This window comes from Cetorhinus maximus, chromosome 11 (assembly GCF_964194155.1).
Source record: "Cetorhinus maximus chromosome 11, sCetMax3.hap1.1, whole genome shotgun sequence".
Lineage (NCBI taxonomy): Eukaryota > Metazoa > Chordata > Chondrichthyes > Lamniformes > Cetorhinidae > Cetorhinus > Cetorhinus maximus.
Genome location: NC_135889.1, coordinates 29,350,630 through 29,370,605, shown reverse-complemented (window position 1 = coordinate 29,370,605; position 19,976 = coordinate 29,350,630). Strand labels below are relative to the sequence as shown.

At 44.7% G+C, this 19,976-nt stretch overlaps 1 protein-coding gene across 1 annotated transcript in view; it reads left to right on the top strand.

Annotated features, from left to right (window-relative positions):
* Nucleotides 1-19,976, top strand: part of unc80 (unc-80 homolog (C. elegans)) — a 535,199-nt gene that overhangs the window by 325,012 nt on the left and 190,211 nt on the right. The window contains exons 35-37 of the mRNA XM_078551715.1: nt 5,242-5,373; nt 5,496-5,639; nt 7,272-7,372. Of these exons, the coding sequence (XP_078407841.1) occupies nt 5,242-5,373; nt 5,496-5,639; nt 7,272-7,372 (377 nt within the window). The remainder of the gene's footprint in view (nt 1-5,241; nt 5,374-5,495; nt 5,640-7,271; nt 7,373-19,976) is intronic.

Below are 19,976 nucleotides of genomic sequence, written 5' to 3'. Positions count from 1 at the left end.
AAGTGTCCCTGCATCTTTGTTGCTTAAATAGCTGAACTGTGGGTTGGCCCCTTAAAATGATTCTGTGCTACTCATGGTGTTCTGACTGTCTGACTATCTGAATTGCATTTTCCTGGGTTAGGTCTTCCTTTGCTTGCATGAGGTCAGAGAGTTCACTTTCCGCTACTCCTACCACTATTCTGCCCCTGACTTCAGATGTTAAGTCTTCATATCTGCAACCTTCTGCCATCTGATACAGATCATTGATAAATGAATGACAGGTTCTCCTGGCTGCTGGACTCTCTTATTGAATTTAGCGCTTTCAAATATTTTATCGCTTCTTAGATTGAAATAAATATCTAATGATTTTAGTACCACTTCCAATTTTGCAGATGATTCATTTCCCCATCTTGCAATAATATCGTCTGCAATCAGGCCCACTGGGTAAAGCAGCGTGTTCACCTGTTCTACATCTCACTTTTTTATTTAAACCTGAAACGATGCTGTATCTTAAGACTCTTTTCCTCCAAAGCCCCGAATTTTGTGATTGATCTGGGCCTTAGATTTGTCTACATAGACTTGGAAGTATGGAATTCCGATCCATGTTCAATATTTTAAAAGTATATCTTCTGCTTTAAGAGCTGTCTGAATTTCGATATGGTGTCGCTGTTCACTTAGAGACATGGGGATTTCCCAAGCTTGTCAGTTTTGCCAGGCTCTGCAACAATGGCAATGGTGCTCAGCTTGAAAAAAATTAATGATAGCTGCCTGGATTGGCTGCCTGCAGGCTTCTCTTGTTTAGCATTTTAGTTTTTTTTCACTCACAAGACCATTGAATTCGAGTTTCTGCTTGCTTTTTAACAAGCTGAACAGTCACGATGTTCCCAAAATATTTAATTAATTCTCTTTTTTTTGGGATGAGCTCAGTTGCTATCTGTTTAGGCCCCAACTTGGAGATCAGGTTTCAGCAATGAGTTTCTTTCAAACTACACTTCTGGCACCAAATTACTTTAAAGATTTCTCAGGACCTGCTGCAGCCTGGCATTTTAAAAGGATTATTTCACCCTTGCAAGTTCTGCCAACTCTGCACTCTAATGCTGGACTTCCAAAGGAGATTCAATGAAGTCTTCTCTTCTGCTGCAGTAAGGAGTTTTAATTCTCTGCCTCCAGCTTCCAAGTCTTTCTTTGGAGCTTTTGCCTGGCGATCTTTCCTCTGTACCTCTGCTTCAATAGCTTCTTTTCAGGTCAGAATGCTTTGTTGAATTTTTCTCAGTCTTCCAGCATCTCAGTTTCTCTCTGCCTTTTAGCGAGTTTCTGGGTTTTTATCCCTCTGTGGCTACCATGTTGTGGGGTCTTGGTTACATCTCGGTAGGTTTGATGAAGTCTTTGTAGTCATACATGGGTTAACTGTAAGTCTTTATTGACTCTTAGAAATACTTACAAATATGCAATAAGGGGTACAAGCTAGGAGGTGTCTCCATGCTTAGGCCTGCACTTGGCTCTGTCCAACACCCAATTGACCCTGGGTGCGGATCATGTGCTCTCTTACATCACTGTGTTGGTGGTACTATACTCAGTACTACATTAACTCAAATGTGCCAGACCCTTCTACTACACCCACAATTCCCACAGCTGCTCTGCAGTAATTTAATGCAGGGAGCAGTGTTAATTGCTTTAAGGCGAGACTTCTGTCTCTTTCTTGGGAGAAACAATATCAATTTTTTGTTATTAATTCCTATTTAAAAATAAATTTTTACCACTGTCTGCTTAAATGACCCCTGCCTGTCAAAAGGTTGCTCAGCTGTCAGCTGGCTTAGTTGGTAGCACTCTTGTCTCAGAATCAGAAAGTTGTGGGTTCAAGTCCCACTTCAGGACTTGAGTACAAAATTCGAGGCCAACACTGAGGGAGTGCTACACTGGCTTTAAGCTGAGACATTAAACTGAGGTCCCGCCTTACTTCTGAGATGGTTCATAAAAAATCCTTCAGCACTATTTCGAAGAAGAGCAGGCTGGCTACCTGTGGTGTACTGACCAACATCTACCCCCTGATCAACATCACAAATAAAGATTAGCTGGCTATTACCACATTTCAGTTTGTGGGAGCTTGCTGTGTGCAATTTGGCTGCAGCATTTCTCACTTTACACCAGTAGCTGCACTTTAAATGTATTTCATTGGCTGCAAAGCGCTTTGGTTTATTCTATAGTTGTGATAAGTGCTATATAAATGCAAGTCTTTTTCTTTTCTTTCTGACGCCTGCCTAGCTATCACAAGATGACTAAGCTAATTTCTACTGAAATGTTGAGGTTAAAATAACTAAAATTGATGTTGGAAGTCTATTACTATCAGGCTATTACTATGTGAGCACAGTGAGAGAATTTGGCAATTGTTTTGCTTCCTTAACCCCAACAGTACAGTTGTTTATTGAGTAAGTGTTAAGGGGCAGCGTTGTATGACCTCACTCTCCATTCCTCCCTGCACAGCGGCAAGCTGAGGGCTCAAACCTGTGACCCCCCTCCCCAATTCATGGCACTGCGCTGTAGTGCTCCACAGTGCAGTGCCATAGCAACATATAACATTTCATTGATTTTACACTGGTTACGATGTTACTGTTTATTGGTACTCTGTGTTCAACCACGATTGGATTTCTGCTGACTTTTGACTTCTGTTGCATGTAAAACTTTCTCAATCACTTTACAAGGTGTTCCCAGTAATGAAAGGCTGCAAAAGATTCAGTGAAATACTTAGTTTTAAGCAAAATCAGAGAAAACTGAACTTGAAATAAACTACTGAATCACTTTTACCAGGATAACTATCTGCACTGTGATGAACAATGCATCAAGAATTCATGGTTTGCTACAATACCAATTGTTACAGACAGGAGGGGGATTAATTTAAATAGCCCTGACCCTCTCACTACCCGTCCATAGTTAGAAAGGTGTTTTTGATTCCTGATTTCCCCCTTTATAAGTGGTGGCATGTTTTCCCCAACCCTTCAGTTTGGAGTGATCCAATCCCCTGTTGATAACTCCACAGCAAACTCGAGATAAGGTAAAATAAGAGGGTTGGTTTATTTTTACACACACACAAAACACGGGAAGGGGTTTCGCAACATCCACCCCTGTTTGCACTCATACAATAAAGGAGGGTAAGGGGAAGAAAGGGGTGCAGGGCAAGACCACAATAAAAACAAGAGTTATGGTTTCATGTGAGCCCAGAGTCCAGAATCAAAAGTCCAGTGGCGTATACATTCAGAGGTATGAATGAATATGAGCGCTGGCCCGCTATTTTCTCAAGAAAATGATAAGAAAAATGACTCCACATCGTTCTCTTCAAATTTGGGAATGAATGTTGCGTACTTGAGGGCCCCAGAGAGCGGTTCCGGGCTAGGGGGATAGGGAAGGCTGCCGGGTAGGGAGAGATTTTCCCTTACAGCGGCTAGTTGTCTGCTCTCTCTCGCTCTCTCTCTCTCTCTCACTCTCTCTCTCTCTCTCTCTCTTTGAGCTGCTAACTCCATTTCCAATTTACGGAGCTAGAATTCTCTTTCTTTTCCTTGTTCCCTTGCTCTCCCATTCCTCTCTTTCCCTCTCTTGAGCTTCCCTCTCTTTCTCTCTTTCCTTCTCCTGAGCTTCCCTCTCTCCCACTTTCCCTCTCCTGAAATTCTGGCTGCAATTTAAACTTTTTCAGCTCAAAATTAGCTTGGGGAGGGGATTCGGAGTCATGGTTGAGCTCTTCAACTAACTACTCTACTGGTGACATCAGATCCAGACGTTCTACCAGAGGCGGGATTCATTCATTTCTTTTGATTTTGCTGGGCAATTTGAATTGTATCTACCTAGCTACAGCTTTCAATTGATCTGTACTAAGGGCTGCCAAAGATTCCTCATTTAAATTCTCTTGTTGAACAAATATTTGGGTATCAAATGTTGCCATTTTTTTAGGGTTAGGACAAGGAATTTACTGTGGTAAGTTACTTGTTTTAAAATTAGTCCCAGCCATTGAATTTTCCCTCTTTTGGCTTCCAGTTGTCTCTTTTATCTCTAATTTGGCTGGTCTCTTAACTTGGACTCTGGTCAAATTCAAATTGGATGAATCCCTGATGTGAGCCCCCAATTTCTGTTATGGACTGGAGGGGATTAATTTAAACAGCCCTGATTTCTCCTCTCACAAACCATCCGTAAACAGAAAGGTGTTTTTGATTTCTAATGTCCTCCTTTATAGGTGGTAGAGTGTTTTCCCCAACCCTTCAGCTTGGAGTGATCCAATCCTCTATTAATAACCCCACAGCAAACTCGAGATAAGGTAAAATAAGGTTTATTTTTACACACACACACAAAGCACGGGAGGGGGTTTTGCAACATCCGCCCCTGTTTGCACTCACACAATTAAAGAGGGTTGAGGGGAAGAAAGGGGTGCAGGGCAAGACCACAATAAAAACAAGAATTATGGTTTCACATGAGTCCAGAGTCCAGAATCAAAAGTCCAGTGACGTATTCCTTCAGAGCTTAGCATGCTAAAACTGTTGCAGGGTGATCCAACTTTCCAGAAGTGAGGACTTCCATGATGGAAGAAGACACGTAGAGATGAATTAGTCTTGAAGGCACAGATACAGAAGTTCCAATGTTCCAGTAGTTCATAGTGTAGATTAGGGCCAGGCAATGTACTTGGACAGAGCTCTTTCTGCTGCTACATGTTCGGTAATAAAATGGTAGACTGCCTGGATTCAGTTCCACGTGGCAATATTACAGGTTCTAGCAGCTTGGGGAGGTCATGTGACACACCTCCCACCATTTCTCCTGGGTTTTGGACAAAGGATGTATTTTCCCAGGTCTAGAATCTTGAGGTGTTTAATCAAGGAGTCAGGGTCCTATTTGTCCTTACAGACATACTGGCTCCATTGGCCGGAGCTCTGCCTTACAAATGTGTAAAGAGTGTTGGTGCATTTCTTTGGAATTTGATTTTCTGCAGTCACAGACACCTCTAATGATTACGAGGTCCCTGCTGGTTTCTGAAGGTTAGAAATTCCTCTGGTATGATTCATGGCTAGTCAGGGAAAGAACTTTGTCAATTTAAAAAACAAAATAATAATTTTATAGAGTAGCCAAGTTGATGTAGATATATATATATTTTCCTTCCTGTCTTCTGGCCGGAACATAGTAAATAGTGTAACCAGAAGAATGTATTTTGATTGTATCTTAAAGTTGTGAATTTGTATTTATTTACTTAACTGGTCAGTAAGTTTCTGATTTTCTCACTTTTGTCAGTTGAAGATGCCACAAACTTAGCTTCCCGTCGGCTGTCTGTCAGTCCATCCTGCACATCCAGTACGTCCCATAGAAATTATTCATTCCGCCGAGGCTCTGTGTGGTCAGTGCGGTCAGCAGTCAGTGCTGAAGGTAAGTGGAGACCATTGTTTAATTCATGAAGGACTGGGAGGGAGCTAGATTGTTGTGTTCTTTCACATGCAAGAATCTTAATCATTGAATGTGTGAAATACGTATCTATGTTTTCTGCGTAGATGAAGAAGATGCCACAGAGAATACTCCAACACATCATGTATTGCAGCCTCCTCAGGCTGTATTTCCTGCATGCATTTGTGCTACTGTACTGCCTATAGTTCACCTCATGGAGGATGGAGGAGTACGAGAAGATGGTGTGGCAGGTACTTTTTTTATCATATCTTAGTTAGCTGTGCACTGAATTTGGAGAAAATAACATTTTAAATAACAGCTCAGATGATTACATTTTAAGCAGCACATTCAGTATAATTGAATCATGATCATGTGGTGAATAGTCTGAATGATCACCAGAATCAACTAAGCACTATATGGCAGAAAACAAGTGTCTGTATTCACCTGATCCACTGCAATCTCTGCGTTGTGCTAGGGATTTTATTTCATTTCTTTGTAAAATTTAATTCACAGAAGACTTGCACATTTTTATTAAAAACTTTCAGTTTTAGTTTTAACAAGTTGAAGGATTTGTTTTTAAAGAGGTAGTCAAAGCACTGTGACTCGTTTTTAATGTTGTAAACTACCTCACCTGCTATAAGGTTATTTTACAAATCTACATTGGTGCAGGGAAGCCTTTCTAGTTGGCTATGTAGATTCATATAGTTATATTTAGTATGAAGAGCGGATGAGTCAAATGCTTCTTATAATGACTTAATGTTTGCAGCTTCACTTCATGCCAAGTCTAGCAGATAATTAACAACCTGCAGTCCTATAGCAACTTTGAGACAGAAAAATGTCTCCAGGCGCTTCATAGAAACCTAATCCGACAAAAGTCAATACCTCTAGCCCCCTCGGCCTGCCGCCGGGTGACTGTTGTCATTCCTTCTAAGGGCTCCTGCTGCATCAGGGGTTGGAAAGTCCAAATGGTTTATGATGAATATATTCAATTGGCCCTTTATTTGGCCTAATTGGTGACCCACCACTGGTGGGTGGATAGCCATCACCCCCTCAAGCCACCTTCCTGAAACAGGCAGGAGCCTAGAACATGCTGGCACTCCTGCTGATAATGCAAAATTGCTGGCACGTCCACCTCCAAACTTTCATTTTGGAATGAATATTCAACACTTAGAGACTAAACATGCAGAACTAGCTACCAACATTTGTATAACTAGAACTGTCTCTCTTATCATGACTGCTGAACTGCAGGAAGTCCTATTCACAGATCTACAACAGATGGACCTGTGCACCTACAATATACTATTGGCCTAAAGACTAAAAAGCATTTATATTGATCAGGACTAGTTATAAGAAGTAAAGTCTACTATGCAGCCTGGCATTGTAAATCATGATTGGAGCCTGCATCTGGATGATCATTCAAATGATGATCACTAGGAGAAGATTCCATAATTTTGTTGTTTAACATGTATGTAGCTTTCAATGATTTACAGAGTGAAAATTGAACACTGGAAATTCCTCAGTCTTTCCATTACACTCCCATAATCACACCAATGGGATTATGACAGAAGAACAAGAAGATTGGCCTGGCCTGTTCTAGAAATTCTGATTGGCCTTCTGAGATACAGCACCTCCTCTGCTTCAAAAGGCCAACTTGATATAGCTATTGGGGCTAGAGACGTTGGAGATTCTTAGTGTCCTCTGCCTGCAAGCAGGTTAGATGACCTCCCACTGACACTGCACTAGCCTCTAGCAGGATGAACAGTAGAGATTACTAGCCTGCATAATTAGGCAGGACCAATGCATTTCTTTTAATGGCACATTAATGGTTAAAATGACAGCTTTGTGTTTAACATTAATCAGCCCTGTGTTCCTTTCCTTTTTAGTGAGTGCAGTAGCACAACAAGTGTTGTGGAACTGTTTGATCGAAGATCCTGCACTTGTTCTGCGCCATTTTCTGGAGAAGCTCACTATTAGCAACCGTCAGGTAACAGAATTCACTTTTAAAAAATTACAGCAAAAATTGGGAACTTATTTTATATCACTTTTTCATTCTTTGAAATGTTCTCTACAACCATACTTCCACTTTCAATTGGAAGAATGGACAAAGCCCTTAAATCCCAAGCATCTTGAGCATTTATATTTCTTGCAAGCTAGTCTGTTGGAATATCATGGGCTTGGAAGGAGCTATTCTGAGCACTGTGGCCTCATTAAAGGGTAAGTGCTAAAGCAACATTAAGATCTGATGATTTAATGGAAACATATATTTTTGCTGTTAAAATATGTGTGCAAATTCTAATGTACATACATTCAGCTTGCAATATTTAAACTATAGGATAAACTTTGAGTCAACATTGGCAGTAAGAAACATCACCCTGCACATCAGAAAAAGGTGAGCCAGTAGCACCAGTTAATGTTAATGGCTTAAAAATCATGGAGAAGCTGCCCATGATTTTCTGACATGAACAGTTGAACTGTTTGTTCCCAGCGTAGAACCAAAATACTATATTTACCTTGTGTTATTACTTACCGGAATAACATCATGAATTGATATCATGTCCATGTGAAAATATTAACTTTGCCACTTTTTACTGTTTTAATTCCCTTTGTGGATCTCACTTTTAAACATTTATATTTTATTGGATACAGTCGGTCCCATTCCCCCACTCTATCCCCAAGCCCTGGAAGTTTATTTCCTGCAAGTGGCTATCCAGTTTCCTTTTGAGATCATTGATCATCCCCCCTTCCACCTGCCTTCCAGGCAGCAAGTTTAAGATCATTACCACTTGCTGCATAAAAAGGTTATTCCTCACATCACCCTGTATCCTTTGCCTAAAATTTTAAATCTGTGTCCCCTAGTCCCTGTATTGTCAGCTAATGGAAATAGTTCCTCTTTGTCTACCATATATGAACCCATCATAATCTCATACGCCTCTATGGAGTCTCCCCTCAATCTCCTTTGCTCTAAGAACAACAACCCCAGTTTCTCCAAACTAACTTTGTAGCTAAAATCCCTCATCCCGAGAACCATTCTGGTAAATTTCCTCAGTCATAGTCATAGAGGTCTATAGCACAGAAAAAGGCCCTTCGGCCCATCAAGTCAGCGCCAGTCAAACAAGTACCTAACTATTCTAATCCCATTTTCTAGCGCTAGGCCCATAGCCTTGTATGCCATGGCATCGCAAGTGCACATCCAAATACTTCTTAAATGTTTTGAGGGTATCTGCCTCTCCCACCCTTTCAGGCAGTGAGTACCAGATTCCCACTACCCTCCGGGTGAAAAAATTCTTCCTCACGTCCCCTCTAAACCTCCTGCCCCTTACCTTAAATGCCTGCTGGTTATTGATCCCTTCACCAAGGGGAAAAGTTCCATCCTGTCTACCCTATCCATGCCCCTCATAATTTTACACACCTCACTCATGTCCCCCCTCAATCTCCTCTGCTCCAGGAAAAATAACCCCAGTCTATCCAATCTCTCCTCACAACTAAAACTCTCCAGCCCAGGCAACATCCTGGTAAATCTCCTCTGCACTCTCTCTAGTGCAATCACATCCTTCCTATAATGCAGATTCCAGAACTGTACGAAATACTCTAAGCTGTGGTCTAACCAGTGTTTTATACAGTTCCAGCATAACCTCCCTGCTCTTATATTCTATGCCTCGGCCAATAATGTCAAATATCCCATATGCCTTCTTAACCACCTTATCTACCTGTCCCACTACCCTAAGGGACCGGTGGACATGCACACCAAAGTCCCTCTGATCCTCAGTATCTCCCAGGGTCTTGCCATTCATCGTGTATTCCCGTGCCTTGTTTGTCCTGCCCAAGTGCATCACCTCATACTTATCCGGATTAAATTCCATTTGCCACTGAGGAACCCATCTGACCAGCCCGTCTATATCCTCCTGTAATCTAAGGCTATCCTCCTCACCATTTACCACCCCACCAATTTTCGTGTCATCCGTGAACTTACTGATCAACCCTCCTACATTCAAGTCTAAATCACTTATATATACCACAAACAGCGAGGGACCCAACACCGATCCCTGTGGAACCCCACTGGACACAGGCATCCAGCCGCAAAAGCACCCCTCGACCATCACCCTCTGCTTCCTGCCACTCAGCCAATTCTGGATCCAATTTGCCAAATTGCCTTGGATCCCATGGGCTCTTACCTTCGTTATCAGTCTCCCATGCGGGACCTTATCAAAAGCCTTGCTGAAGTCCAAGTAGACTACGTCAAATGTATTGCCCTGATCTACACACCTGGTTACCTCTTTGAAAAATTCAATCAAATTGGTCAGACATGACCTCCCCTTAACAAAACCATGCTGACTGTCCTTGATTAATCCCTGCCTCTCCAAATGTAGATTAATTCTGTCCCTCAGAATTGCTTCCAATAGTTTCCCCACCACTGAGGTTAGATTGACTGGCCTGTAGTTCCCTGGTTTATCCCTTCCCCCCTTCTTGAATAACGGTACCACGTTGGCTGTCCTCCAGTCCTCTGGCACCTCATCTGTGGCCAGAGAGGTATTGAAAATTATTGCCAGCGCCCCTGCTATCTCCTCCCTTGTCTCACTCAACAGCCTGGGATATATTTAATCCGGGCCTGGAGATTTATCTACTTTTAAGCCTGCCAGACCACTTAGAACCTCCTCCCTTTCTGTGCTAATTTGTTTAATTAAATCACAGTCCTTCTGCCTGATTTCCATATCCACGTCATCCCTCTCACTTGTGAATGCCAACACAAAGTATTCATTTAGAACCCTACCAACGTCTTCTGGCTCCACACATAAATTACCACTACGGTTCTTAATGGGCCCTACTCTTTCCCTAGTTATCCTCTTACTCTTAATGTACTTGTAAAATAACTTTGGATTTTCCTTTATTTTACCTGCCACTGTTTTTTCATGCCCCCTTTTTGCTCTCCTAATTTCCCTTCTAAGTTCCCCTCTACACATTCTATACCCCTCTAGGGCTTCCGCTGTTTTGAGCCCTCGGTATCTGCCATAAGCCTCCCTTTTTCTCTTTATCCAATCCTGTATATCCCTCGACATCCAGGGTTCCCTGGATTTGTTGGCCCCACCCTTTGTCTTTACTGGAATATGTTGGCCCTGTACTCTTCTTCTTTCCTTCTTGAATGAGTCCCACTTCTCTGACACAGATTTACCTAAAAGTAGCTGCTCCCAGTCCACTCTGGCCAAATCATATATGATCTAATTAAAATCAGCCTTCCCCCAATTTAGAACTCCGATTTCTGGCCCATCCTTGTCCTTTTCCATAACCACTTTGAAACTAATGAAGTTATGATCACTATCTGCAAAATGCTCCCCCACTGATACCTCTACCACTTGCCCACTGTACCCTTTCAAGGATCTTCACATGACCAGAGCTGGATGTTGTGGCCCAACTAGAGCTTTTATAAGGTTTTAGCATAACTTTGCTGCTTTTGTACTCAATACCTCTATTTATAAAGCCTATGATCAGACATGCTTTGCTAACTACTCTCAACGCTCCCTTCCATCTTCAAAGATGAATGCGTATTAACCCCGGTTCCTGCACATTCTTTAGAACTGTGCCATTAAATCTACATTGCCTCTCCCTATCCCTTCTGACAAAATGCATCACCTCAAACTTCTTTATATTAAATTCCATCTGCCACTTGTTTGCCCTTTCTGTTAGCCTATCCATGTCCCGTTGTAGTCAGTTGATATCATCCTCAATGTTTGAAGCAGCTCTAGGTTTGATATCATCAGTTTTCTCTGCTTAAGCAATTTTTTTTTATCCAAGCTGACGTTGCCTTTTTTACTCCATAAGCCTTGAATTTGTTAGCTTTTTATGTGATAATAATATAGAAATTGGAGACCAGTGACTTCAAGAAATACATTGATGGAATTTTCCATTCTGGAGACTAAGCCTGGTGGTGGGTGAAAAGGTCACCATGATTCCCAATGGGCGGCAGGGCAGCTGAACACACACAATCTTACACTTTTTAGCTCGTTAATTATGCATCAACAAGGAGTTCGGCGAATCTCATGGTAGGACGGACAGGGATTTGTCCACTCCACTGTTACCTCATGGGGTCGAAGGTCCTGGCACCATATTTAAACAGCAGCCAGACAGACAGACAGACATTCACTCACTGCAGCACAGGTATTGTTGTGGAGAGTAAAGCAATGACCCCGAAAAGGAACAAACCCTCTGCACCACGGTTAAACGAAGCCTCCCTGGGGATTCTCTTCCAGGATTTCCAGGAAAGGAAATCCTTAGGGGAAGGTGATGGCATAGTGGTATTGTCGCTGGACTAATAATCCAGAGACCCAGGGTAATGCTCTGGGGACCCAGGTTTAATATCCCCATCCCCAAATATCCCCATCCTCAATGATGGAGCTGCCCAGCACAGCAGCGCAAAAGACAAGGCTGAAGCATTCACAACAATCTCCAGCCAGAAGTGCCAAGTGGATGATCCATCTTGGCCTCATCCGGAGGTCCCCAGCATGACAGATGCCAGTCTTCAGCCAATTCGATTCACTCCACATGATATCAATGAATGGCTGAAGGCACTGGACACTGCAAAGGCTATGGGCCCTGATGACATTCCAGCAATAGTACTAAAGACCTGTTCTCCAGAACTTGCCGCACCCCTAGCCAAGCTGTACCAGTACAGCTACAATGCTGGCATCTACCCGGCTATGTGGAAAATTGCCCAGGTATGTCCTGTACACAAAAAGCAGGACAAATCCAACCTGGTCAATTACCACCCCATCAGTCTACTCTCGATCATCAGTAAAGTAATGGAAAAGGTCATCAGCAGTGCTATCAAGCGGCATTTGCTTAGCAATAACCTGCTCACTGATGCCCAGTTTGGGTTCTGCCAGGGCCACTGAGCTCCTGACTTCATTACAGTCTTGGTTCAAACATGGACAAAAGAGCTGATCTCCCGATGTGAGGTGAGAGTGACTGCCCTTGACATCAAGGCAGCATTTGACCGAGTATGGCATCAAGGAGCCCCAGCAAAACTGGAGTCAATGGGAATCAGGGGGAAATCTCTCCGCTGGTTGGAGTCATACCTAGCACAAAGGAAGATGGTTGTGGTTGTTGGAGGTCAGTCATCTCAACTCCAGGACATCACTGCAGGAATTCCACAGGGAATGTCCTAGGCTCAACCATCTTCAGCTGCTTCACCAATGACCTTCCTTCCATCATACGGTCAGAAGTGGGGATGTTCGCTGATGATTGCACAATGTTCAGCACCATCTGCGACTCCTCAGATGCTGAAGCAGTCCATGTCCAAATGCAGGAAGACCTGGACAATATCCAGGCTTGGGCTGACAAGTAGCAAATAACATTCGCACCACACAAGTGTCAGGCAATGACCATCTCCAACAAGAGAGAATCCAACCATCGCCCCTTGATGTTCAATCGCATTACCATCACTGAACCCCCCACTATCAACACCCTGGGGTGTTACCATTGACCAGAAACTGAATTGGACGAGCCATATAAATACTATGGCTACAAGAGCAGGTCAGAGGCTAGGAATCATGCGATGAGTAACTCACCTCCTGACTCCTCAAAGCCTGTCCACCATCTACAAGGCACAAGTCATGAATGTGATGGAATACTCTCCACTTGCCTGGATGAGTGCAGCTCCTACAACACTGAAGAAGCTGGACACCGTCCAGGACAAAGCAGTCCGCTTGATTGGCACCACATCCACAAACATTCACTCCCTCCATCACCGACGCACAGTAGCAGCACTGTGTACCATCTACAAGATGCACTGCAAGAATTCACCAAGGCTCCTTAGACAGCGCCTTCTAAACCCACGACCACTACCACCTGGAAGTTCTCCTCCAAGTCACTCACCATCCTGACTTGGAAATATATCGCTGTCCCTTCACCGTCACTGGGTCAAAATCCTGGAACTCCTTTTCTAACAGCACTGTGGGTGTACCTACACCACATGGACTGCAGTTCAAGAAGGCAGCTCACCAGCACCTTCTCAAGGGCAACTAGGGATGGAAAATAAATGCTGGCCCAGCCAGCGAAGCCCACATCCCGTGAATGAATAAAGAGGAGATCGTCTTTCCGAGGAGATCACCCCACTTGACCACGCCGGCCTGGGTTGAGGTTGCCGGGGCGGTTAGCACCCATGGCACTCAGAAAAGGACTGCACTACAGTGCCGCAAATGCATGAATGATCTTCTCCACTCCACCAAGGTAAGTCAAATTTTTACTCACTGCAAACTCACACTCTCATAAGGGCATCAGGTAGTTTAAGGGTTAGAGTCCTGGATATCACACATGACCAGCAGATGGCACATCAGCACTGAATATGGCCACTTTAAGCTCATCATTTCATTTAAGTTCCTGCATAAATGGCGTCTTAATCTCTTAGTGGGTAGAGCTCAGCACACACAACAAACATGCATACTTCTGAACTGCTCTTTCATTCACAGTGCTCACAGTCAATCCATCTGTCTTTATGCAAGACAAGATCTCAAATAACAAAAAGGAGAGAGCCATTACTGGCAAGGGAACCCAGAGTTGCAGACCCTCTCAGGGTTCAAAGAGCAGGCCGCTCTGCTGGCTGGTGAAAATAAGGCGAGATTGACTTCCCCCAACATGCCAGTGAGGGTGCATCCAGTATAAATTGTCTACATGCGGACAATGACTGTGAGTGATGTTTAACGTATGACCCTGCTTAGCCAATCACTAATTCTCTCTTCTCTCTATTCCAGGTACAAGTTAAAAAAGGAGTAGGATTTCCTCGAGAAGACGACTGAGTCTGAGCCTGATCCCCAACTCTAAACCACCTCCGAGGAGGAAGCAGACGTAACCTCAGATGAAGAACCATCGCTGTCTTCACCTACACCCTCCACCAGTGCAGATACATGCACTTCTAGACTAGGCTCAGGTTCACAATCTGATGATCACCTCACAGATCCAGGTCCATAGCTGGTGGAGGCAGTGATTGCCGAGTTCTCTGACATTCGGAGGACTGCTGGAGACCAGGCCCCTGCTGAGACCAAGTCCAATGATGAACCTCTGGAATAAGCCCCAAGAAACATATTGGAAAGGCAAAGACAGACAGGGGAACATCAGGCAGAGGTTTCAGAGGCCGCCAGCAGACTGGGTTGAAGGATGGAGGAGTCTGTTCATGTTTTGTCTGATGTTGTGGCCCCAGCGTGCGAGCCCATCAAAGTCACCATTGGAAGTGTGGTGGTTAGCTTGATGACCCAGGTCCAGCAGTTTCTGCTGGGTTTGCTCTTGGGCTTGCACACCATCACTCTAGCCATGGATGCATTCCAGCAGCAGTTAGGCAAGAGATGGACTGGGTACCTAGATCTCTCTCCAGGTGCCCATTCTCCTCAAGGAGTCAGGGAGAGGTCAACGGGCACCCAAAAGGAAGAGGAGCGCCAGCCGGGCACCTCGGGAGCATCCACCCAAAACACCCCACAAGGGTGCCCTGACCTTCCAACTCCCCTCCACCAGTAACTCCTTCAACTCTAGCAGGTCATGCTGAGGAGGGTGCACCTGCACTGGAGCAGGAGACCCTCAGGAGGCTGGGACCCTCAAGGCCTCAGGTCACCTGAGAATGTCTGCCGAAGTCATATGAGACAACAGGGCATAGCAGTCAGTTAGCTGCCTCCACCCTTGTTGTGGATGTCAGGGCTGCACCAAGATGTAGCAGTAGGGTACGACAAATTAAGACTTTTTGAATGTGCACTGATGGCATAGGCCATTGTTCTGTAGATAAATGTTGCTTTGATCCTTCTCCAGGTCTCATGGATTCAATTGATGTTCAATGTGATTAAGTGTCCTCCGTTCATTTAAGGGTCCAAAATGTATCCCCCCCGCCCCAATCAACTCCCATCTGGATCTTCAATTGCATTGATTCTCACTCAACGTGAGTAGCCTTTATTTCCACATCTGCGGCATCAGGAAAGACACATTGCCTGTGAGATTATCGACTAGCCAATACGCCTGACAGCCTTAAATCTCGGGCAGACATGCTTTGGACTCTGGAGATGTGCTCATCAAGGTTTAGAATTATCCTGATTGTAGCATTGATGTCTGTTGTTTGTGGACGGCACAAGTAGTCATCGTGACTAAAGTTATGATTGTTTCTCCAATGTGCAGTTAGCAATGGCGCTTAATTTATGAGAATGAGTTATCAACCCCATAGGTTTCTATCCCTCTCTGCAGGTAGATCACATCCCTGTGTTTAAGGCTGAACGTCATTCCCCATGTATGATGCTGAACTAGGGAAGTAAGGATCAATTGGGAACATTACAAATGTCTACACGAGGGGTTAGTGTGTGTGATGGCAGGTGTGTGCTCATCTTGATGAAGCTGTCTTATTACATTTCTCCTGCTCAGCTGCTTAGTGATCTTTGTGTAAAGGCACAGTCCACAACTTGATTTGGAATTCATGGCATGACAGTGCACTCATTAACTTCGGGTATATGGAAAGGATTGTAAGCTTTGTAAACTGGACCATGTCAAGAACTGTCATGTTCTGAAAGTGGTGTATTTGCAGATCTCCTAAGTGCTCTGCAGGGTCAATGAAGGGAAGCTGTCATTGACTGTGGTGTCAACACTAACTGGGCCACATTTCCCCCTAATGCAAAGGTTATCCACGACAGAAACTTGCTAATCTTCTGATGATTGCAGGGTCCTGAGAGTTTGTAACTAATCAAACCATTGTTCTGGTCAGGCACTCTCTGTGAGGACAATGCAGACAAGCCTCGCAGCTTTGGGCTCATGATGTAGAGTTTATAGGTCACTGCATCCTGCTGTGCAAAGGGCAATTGGGGGTCAGCAGCAAGACGATGCCTGCAACGCATTTATGAGAGTTGGCAATGGGAGAAATGGAGTTCTCCGAATGCTGCTCCCTCTTGAGACGACCTGGCGCAAACCATTGAAGATTGCTATGTGTGATCTCTCTGCTTTACTAATCTAGTGTCATACTGACATGAGTGCATCCATGTTTGAATTAGCTTTTCAGCTGCTTGAAAGCTGCCATACACACAAAATTGGTGACACCATGGTTGAAGGGACTGTACAATGTGGAGTTGCTTAAGGATGTGCACTAAGGGAGTGCTAATCACATTCCATAGCAACCACATGTTGCCAAGGCTACTATGCCTTCCAAGGGTGACCCAATTGTTAGAGCATAAGATACTAATGCGACTTCCATGATCATTATGAGATTTCTCACCTTTCCTAAGGTGTTCACGCTGAGAATGAAGGTGTTGGTCATCCCATGCATTGAAAGGTGAAGGAAACTTTAATTGTGGAAATTATTCATCACCTTATTCCTCCTGGAATCCTGTAGCTATGAGGTTGTCACAGGCACATCTGCCAGTTGTGGCCATGTAGTGGTATCCTCATGTGGCTCACCTGAATCCTCGCCCTCTTCAAAGCTATTCCCTTCAGTGTCCTCCTCATTCGAGGAGACATCTAGCTCCTCGATGTCTCCCGCAGGCAACACATCCCCCCTTTGAAGTGCAAGGTTTTGCAGGGTGCAGCAAACAGTGATGATGCGGGACACCATCTGTGGTGAGTATTGGAGACCCTGTCTGACCAGTCCAAACAGAAGAAACACACCTTCAGGAGGCCAATAGTTTGTTCTGTTAAGGACCTCATGGATGAATGTGCTGCATTGTATCTTTCCTCAGATGCACACTCTGGCTGATGTATGTGCGTCATTAGCCATGACGTCTGGGGGTATCCTTTGTCACCAAGGAGCCAATCCTCTGAGGGCTGAGGTCCCTCAAAGATCTGTGGGACCTGCGAGTGAGTCAAGATGTAAAAGCCATGAGAGCTCCTGAGGTAAACAGGCTGGATCTTTCTGTGATCACAAATTTGCTGGACATTCAGAGAGTGAAACCCTTTTCTATTTTTGAATCTCACTGGCTACTGCCAGGGAGGTCTCAGAACCACATGTGTGCAGTCAATGGTGCCCTGGACTTGCTGGAAACTGAGACCACAGTGAATCTCACGGCTCTGGTAGCCTGGCTTGCTCACCCATGTGGAACTGCACGAAATGGAGAGCTTTATTGAAAAGGGCATCTGTCATCCTGCTTATGGATTTGTGTGTCACCGATTGTGGGATTCCATTAAGGTCACTAGTGGACCTGGAAGGTCCGGCTGGCAAAACAGTTCAGTGCGGTAATCACCTTCAAAGCAACCAGCATGGGATGCCCTCCAAGTCCTTGCAGCATGAGTTCCTCGTGCAGAAGGCCCTCACCAATCTATCTGCCACAGATGCATCTGTCCATGACAATATTGGTAAGGGTGACAACTGCACAGTCCTTGTGGTGATGAAACCTCGCCTTCACTTTGAAGAAACCCTCCATCATGTTGTGTGGCACTACCATTGCGCTACATGGGATAGATTTTGAACAGAATAAATAACTCAAAATTGGGCATCCTTGAGGCACTGTGGGCCATCAGCAGCAGCAGAATTGCATTCAAACACAATTTGTAGCCTCATGGCCTGGCATATCCCCCACTCTACCATTACCATCAAACCAGGAATCAATCTTGGTTCAATGAAGAATGCGGGAGGGCATGCAAGGAGTAGCACTGGGCGTATCTAAACAAAATGAGATGTCAACCTGGCGAAGCTACAACACTAGGCTACTTGCATGCCAAGCAGCATAAGCAGCATGCAATAGACTAAGCTAAGCGATTCCACAACCAACGGATCAGATCCAAGCTCTGCAGTCGTGTCACATCCAGTCGTGAATGTTGGTGGATAACTAAACAACTAACAGGAGGAGGCTCCACAAATGTCCCCAACCTCAATTATACGGGAGTCCAGCACATCAGTTCAAAAGATAAGGCTGAGGCATTTACAACAATCATCCATGGATGATCCATCTCGGCCTCCTCCGGAGGTCCCCAGCATCACAGGTGCCAGTCTTCGGTCAATTTGATTCACTCTGCATGATATCAAGAAACAGCTGAAGGCACTGGATACTGCAAAGACTATGGACTCTGATAATATTCCGGCAATAGTGTTTGTGCTCCAGAACTAGTTGTGCCCTTAGCCAAGCTGTTGCAGTACAGCTACAACAGTGACATCTACCCAACAATGTGGAAAACTGTCCAGCTATGTCCTGTCCACAAAAAGCAGGACAAATCCAACCTAGCAATTTACCGTCCCACCAGTCTACCCTTGACCATGAGCAAAGTTATGGAAGGTGTCGTCGATAGTGCTATCAAGCGGCACTTACTCAGAAACAACCTGCTCACTGAAGCTCAGTTTGGTTTCTGCCAGGGCCACTCAGCGTCTGACCTCATTACAGTGCTAGTTCAAACATGGACAAAGGAGCTGAATGTCAGAGTTGAGGTGAAAGTGACTGTCCTTGACATCAAGACTGCATTTGACCAAGAGTGGCATCAAGGAGCCCTAGCAAAACTGGGATCAGTGGGAATCGGGGGAAACCTCTCCACTGGTTGGAGTCATGCCCAGCACAAAGGAAGATGGCTGTGGTAGTTGGAGGCCAATCATCTCAGTCCCTGAGCATCACTGCAGGAGTTCCTCAGGGTAGAGTCCTAGGCCCAACCATCTTCAGCTGCTTCATCAATGACCTTTCCTCCATCATAGGCCAGAGGTGGGGATGTTTGCTGATGATTGCACAATGTTCAGCACCATTCACAACTCCGCAGATACTGAAGCAGTCCGTGCCCATATGCAGCAAGATCTGGACAACAGCCAGGCTTAGGCTGCTAAGTGGCAAGTAAAATTCATGCCACCATGTGGCAGACAATGACCAAACCCAACAAGAGAGAATCCAGCCTTCTCTCTTTGACATTCAATGGCTTTACCATCACTGAATGTCCCACTATCAACATCCTTGATGTCACCATTGACCAGAAACTGAATTGGACCAGCCATATAAATACTGTAGCTACAAGAGCAGGTCAGAGGTTGGGAATTCTGCAGTGAGTAATGCACCTCCTGACTCCCCAAAGCCTGTCCACCATCTACAAGCCACAAGTGTGATGGAATACTCTCCACTTGCCTGGATGACTACAGCTCCATCAACACACAAGAAGTTTGATACCATCCAGGACAAAGCACTTGATTGGCACCCCATCCTCTACCTCCAACATCCGCTCCCTGTACCACCGATGAACGGTGGCAGCAGTGTGCACCATCTACAAGATGCACTGCAGCAACTCAACAAGGTTGCTTCGACAGTACCTTCCTAGCCCATGACCTCTGCCACCTAAAAGGACAGGGGCAGCAGATGCATGGGAACACCACACCTGTAAGTTTCCTTTCAAGCCACACACTTGGAAATATATCACCGTTCCTTCACTGTTGCTGGGTCAAAATCCTGGAACTCCCTCCCTAACAGCACTGTGGGTGTAGCTACACTACATGGGCTGCAGCAGTTCAAGAAGGCGGCTCACTATCACCTTCTCAATGGCAATTAGGGATGGGCAGTAAAAATACTGGCCTAGCCAGCAACACCCACATCCTGTGAAAGAATAAAACAAAGATGGTGGTCAATGTGAGCTACTACATCCCTAGACAAGCAAAGGCACCTGTGGCACTGCCTTTCACT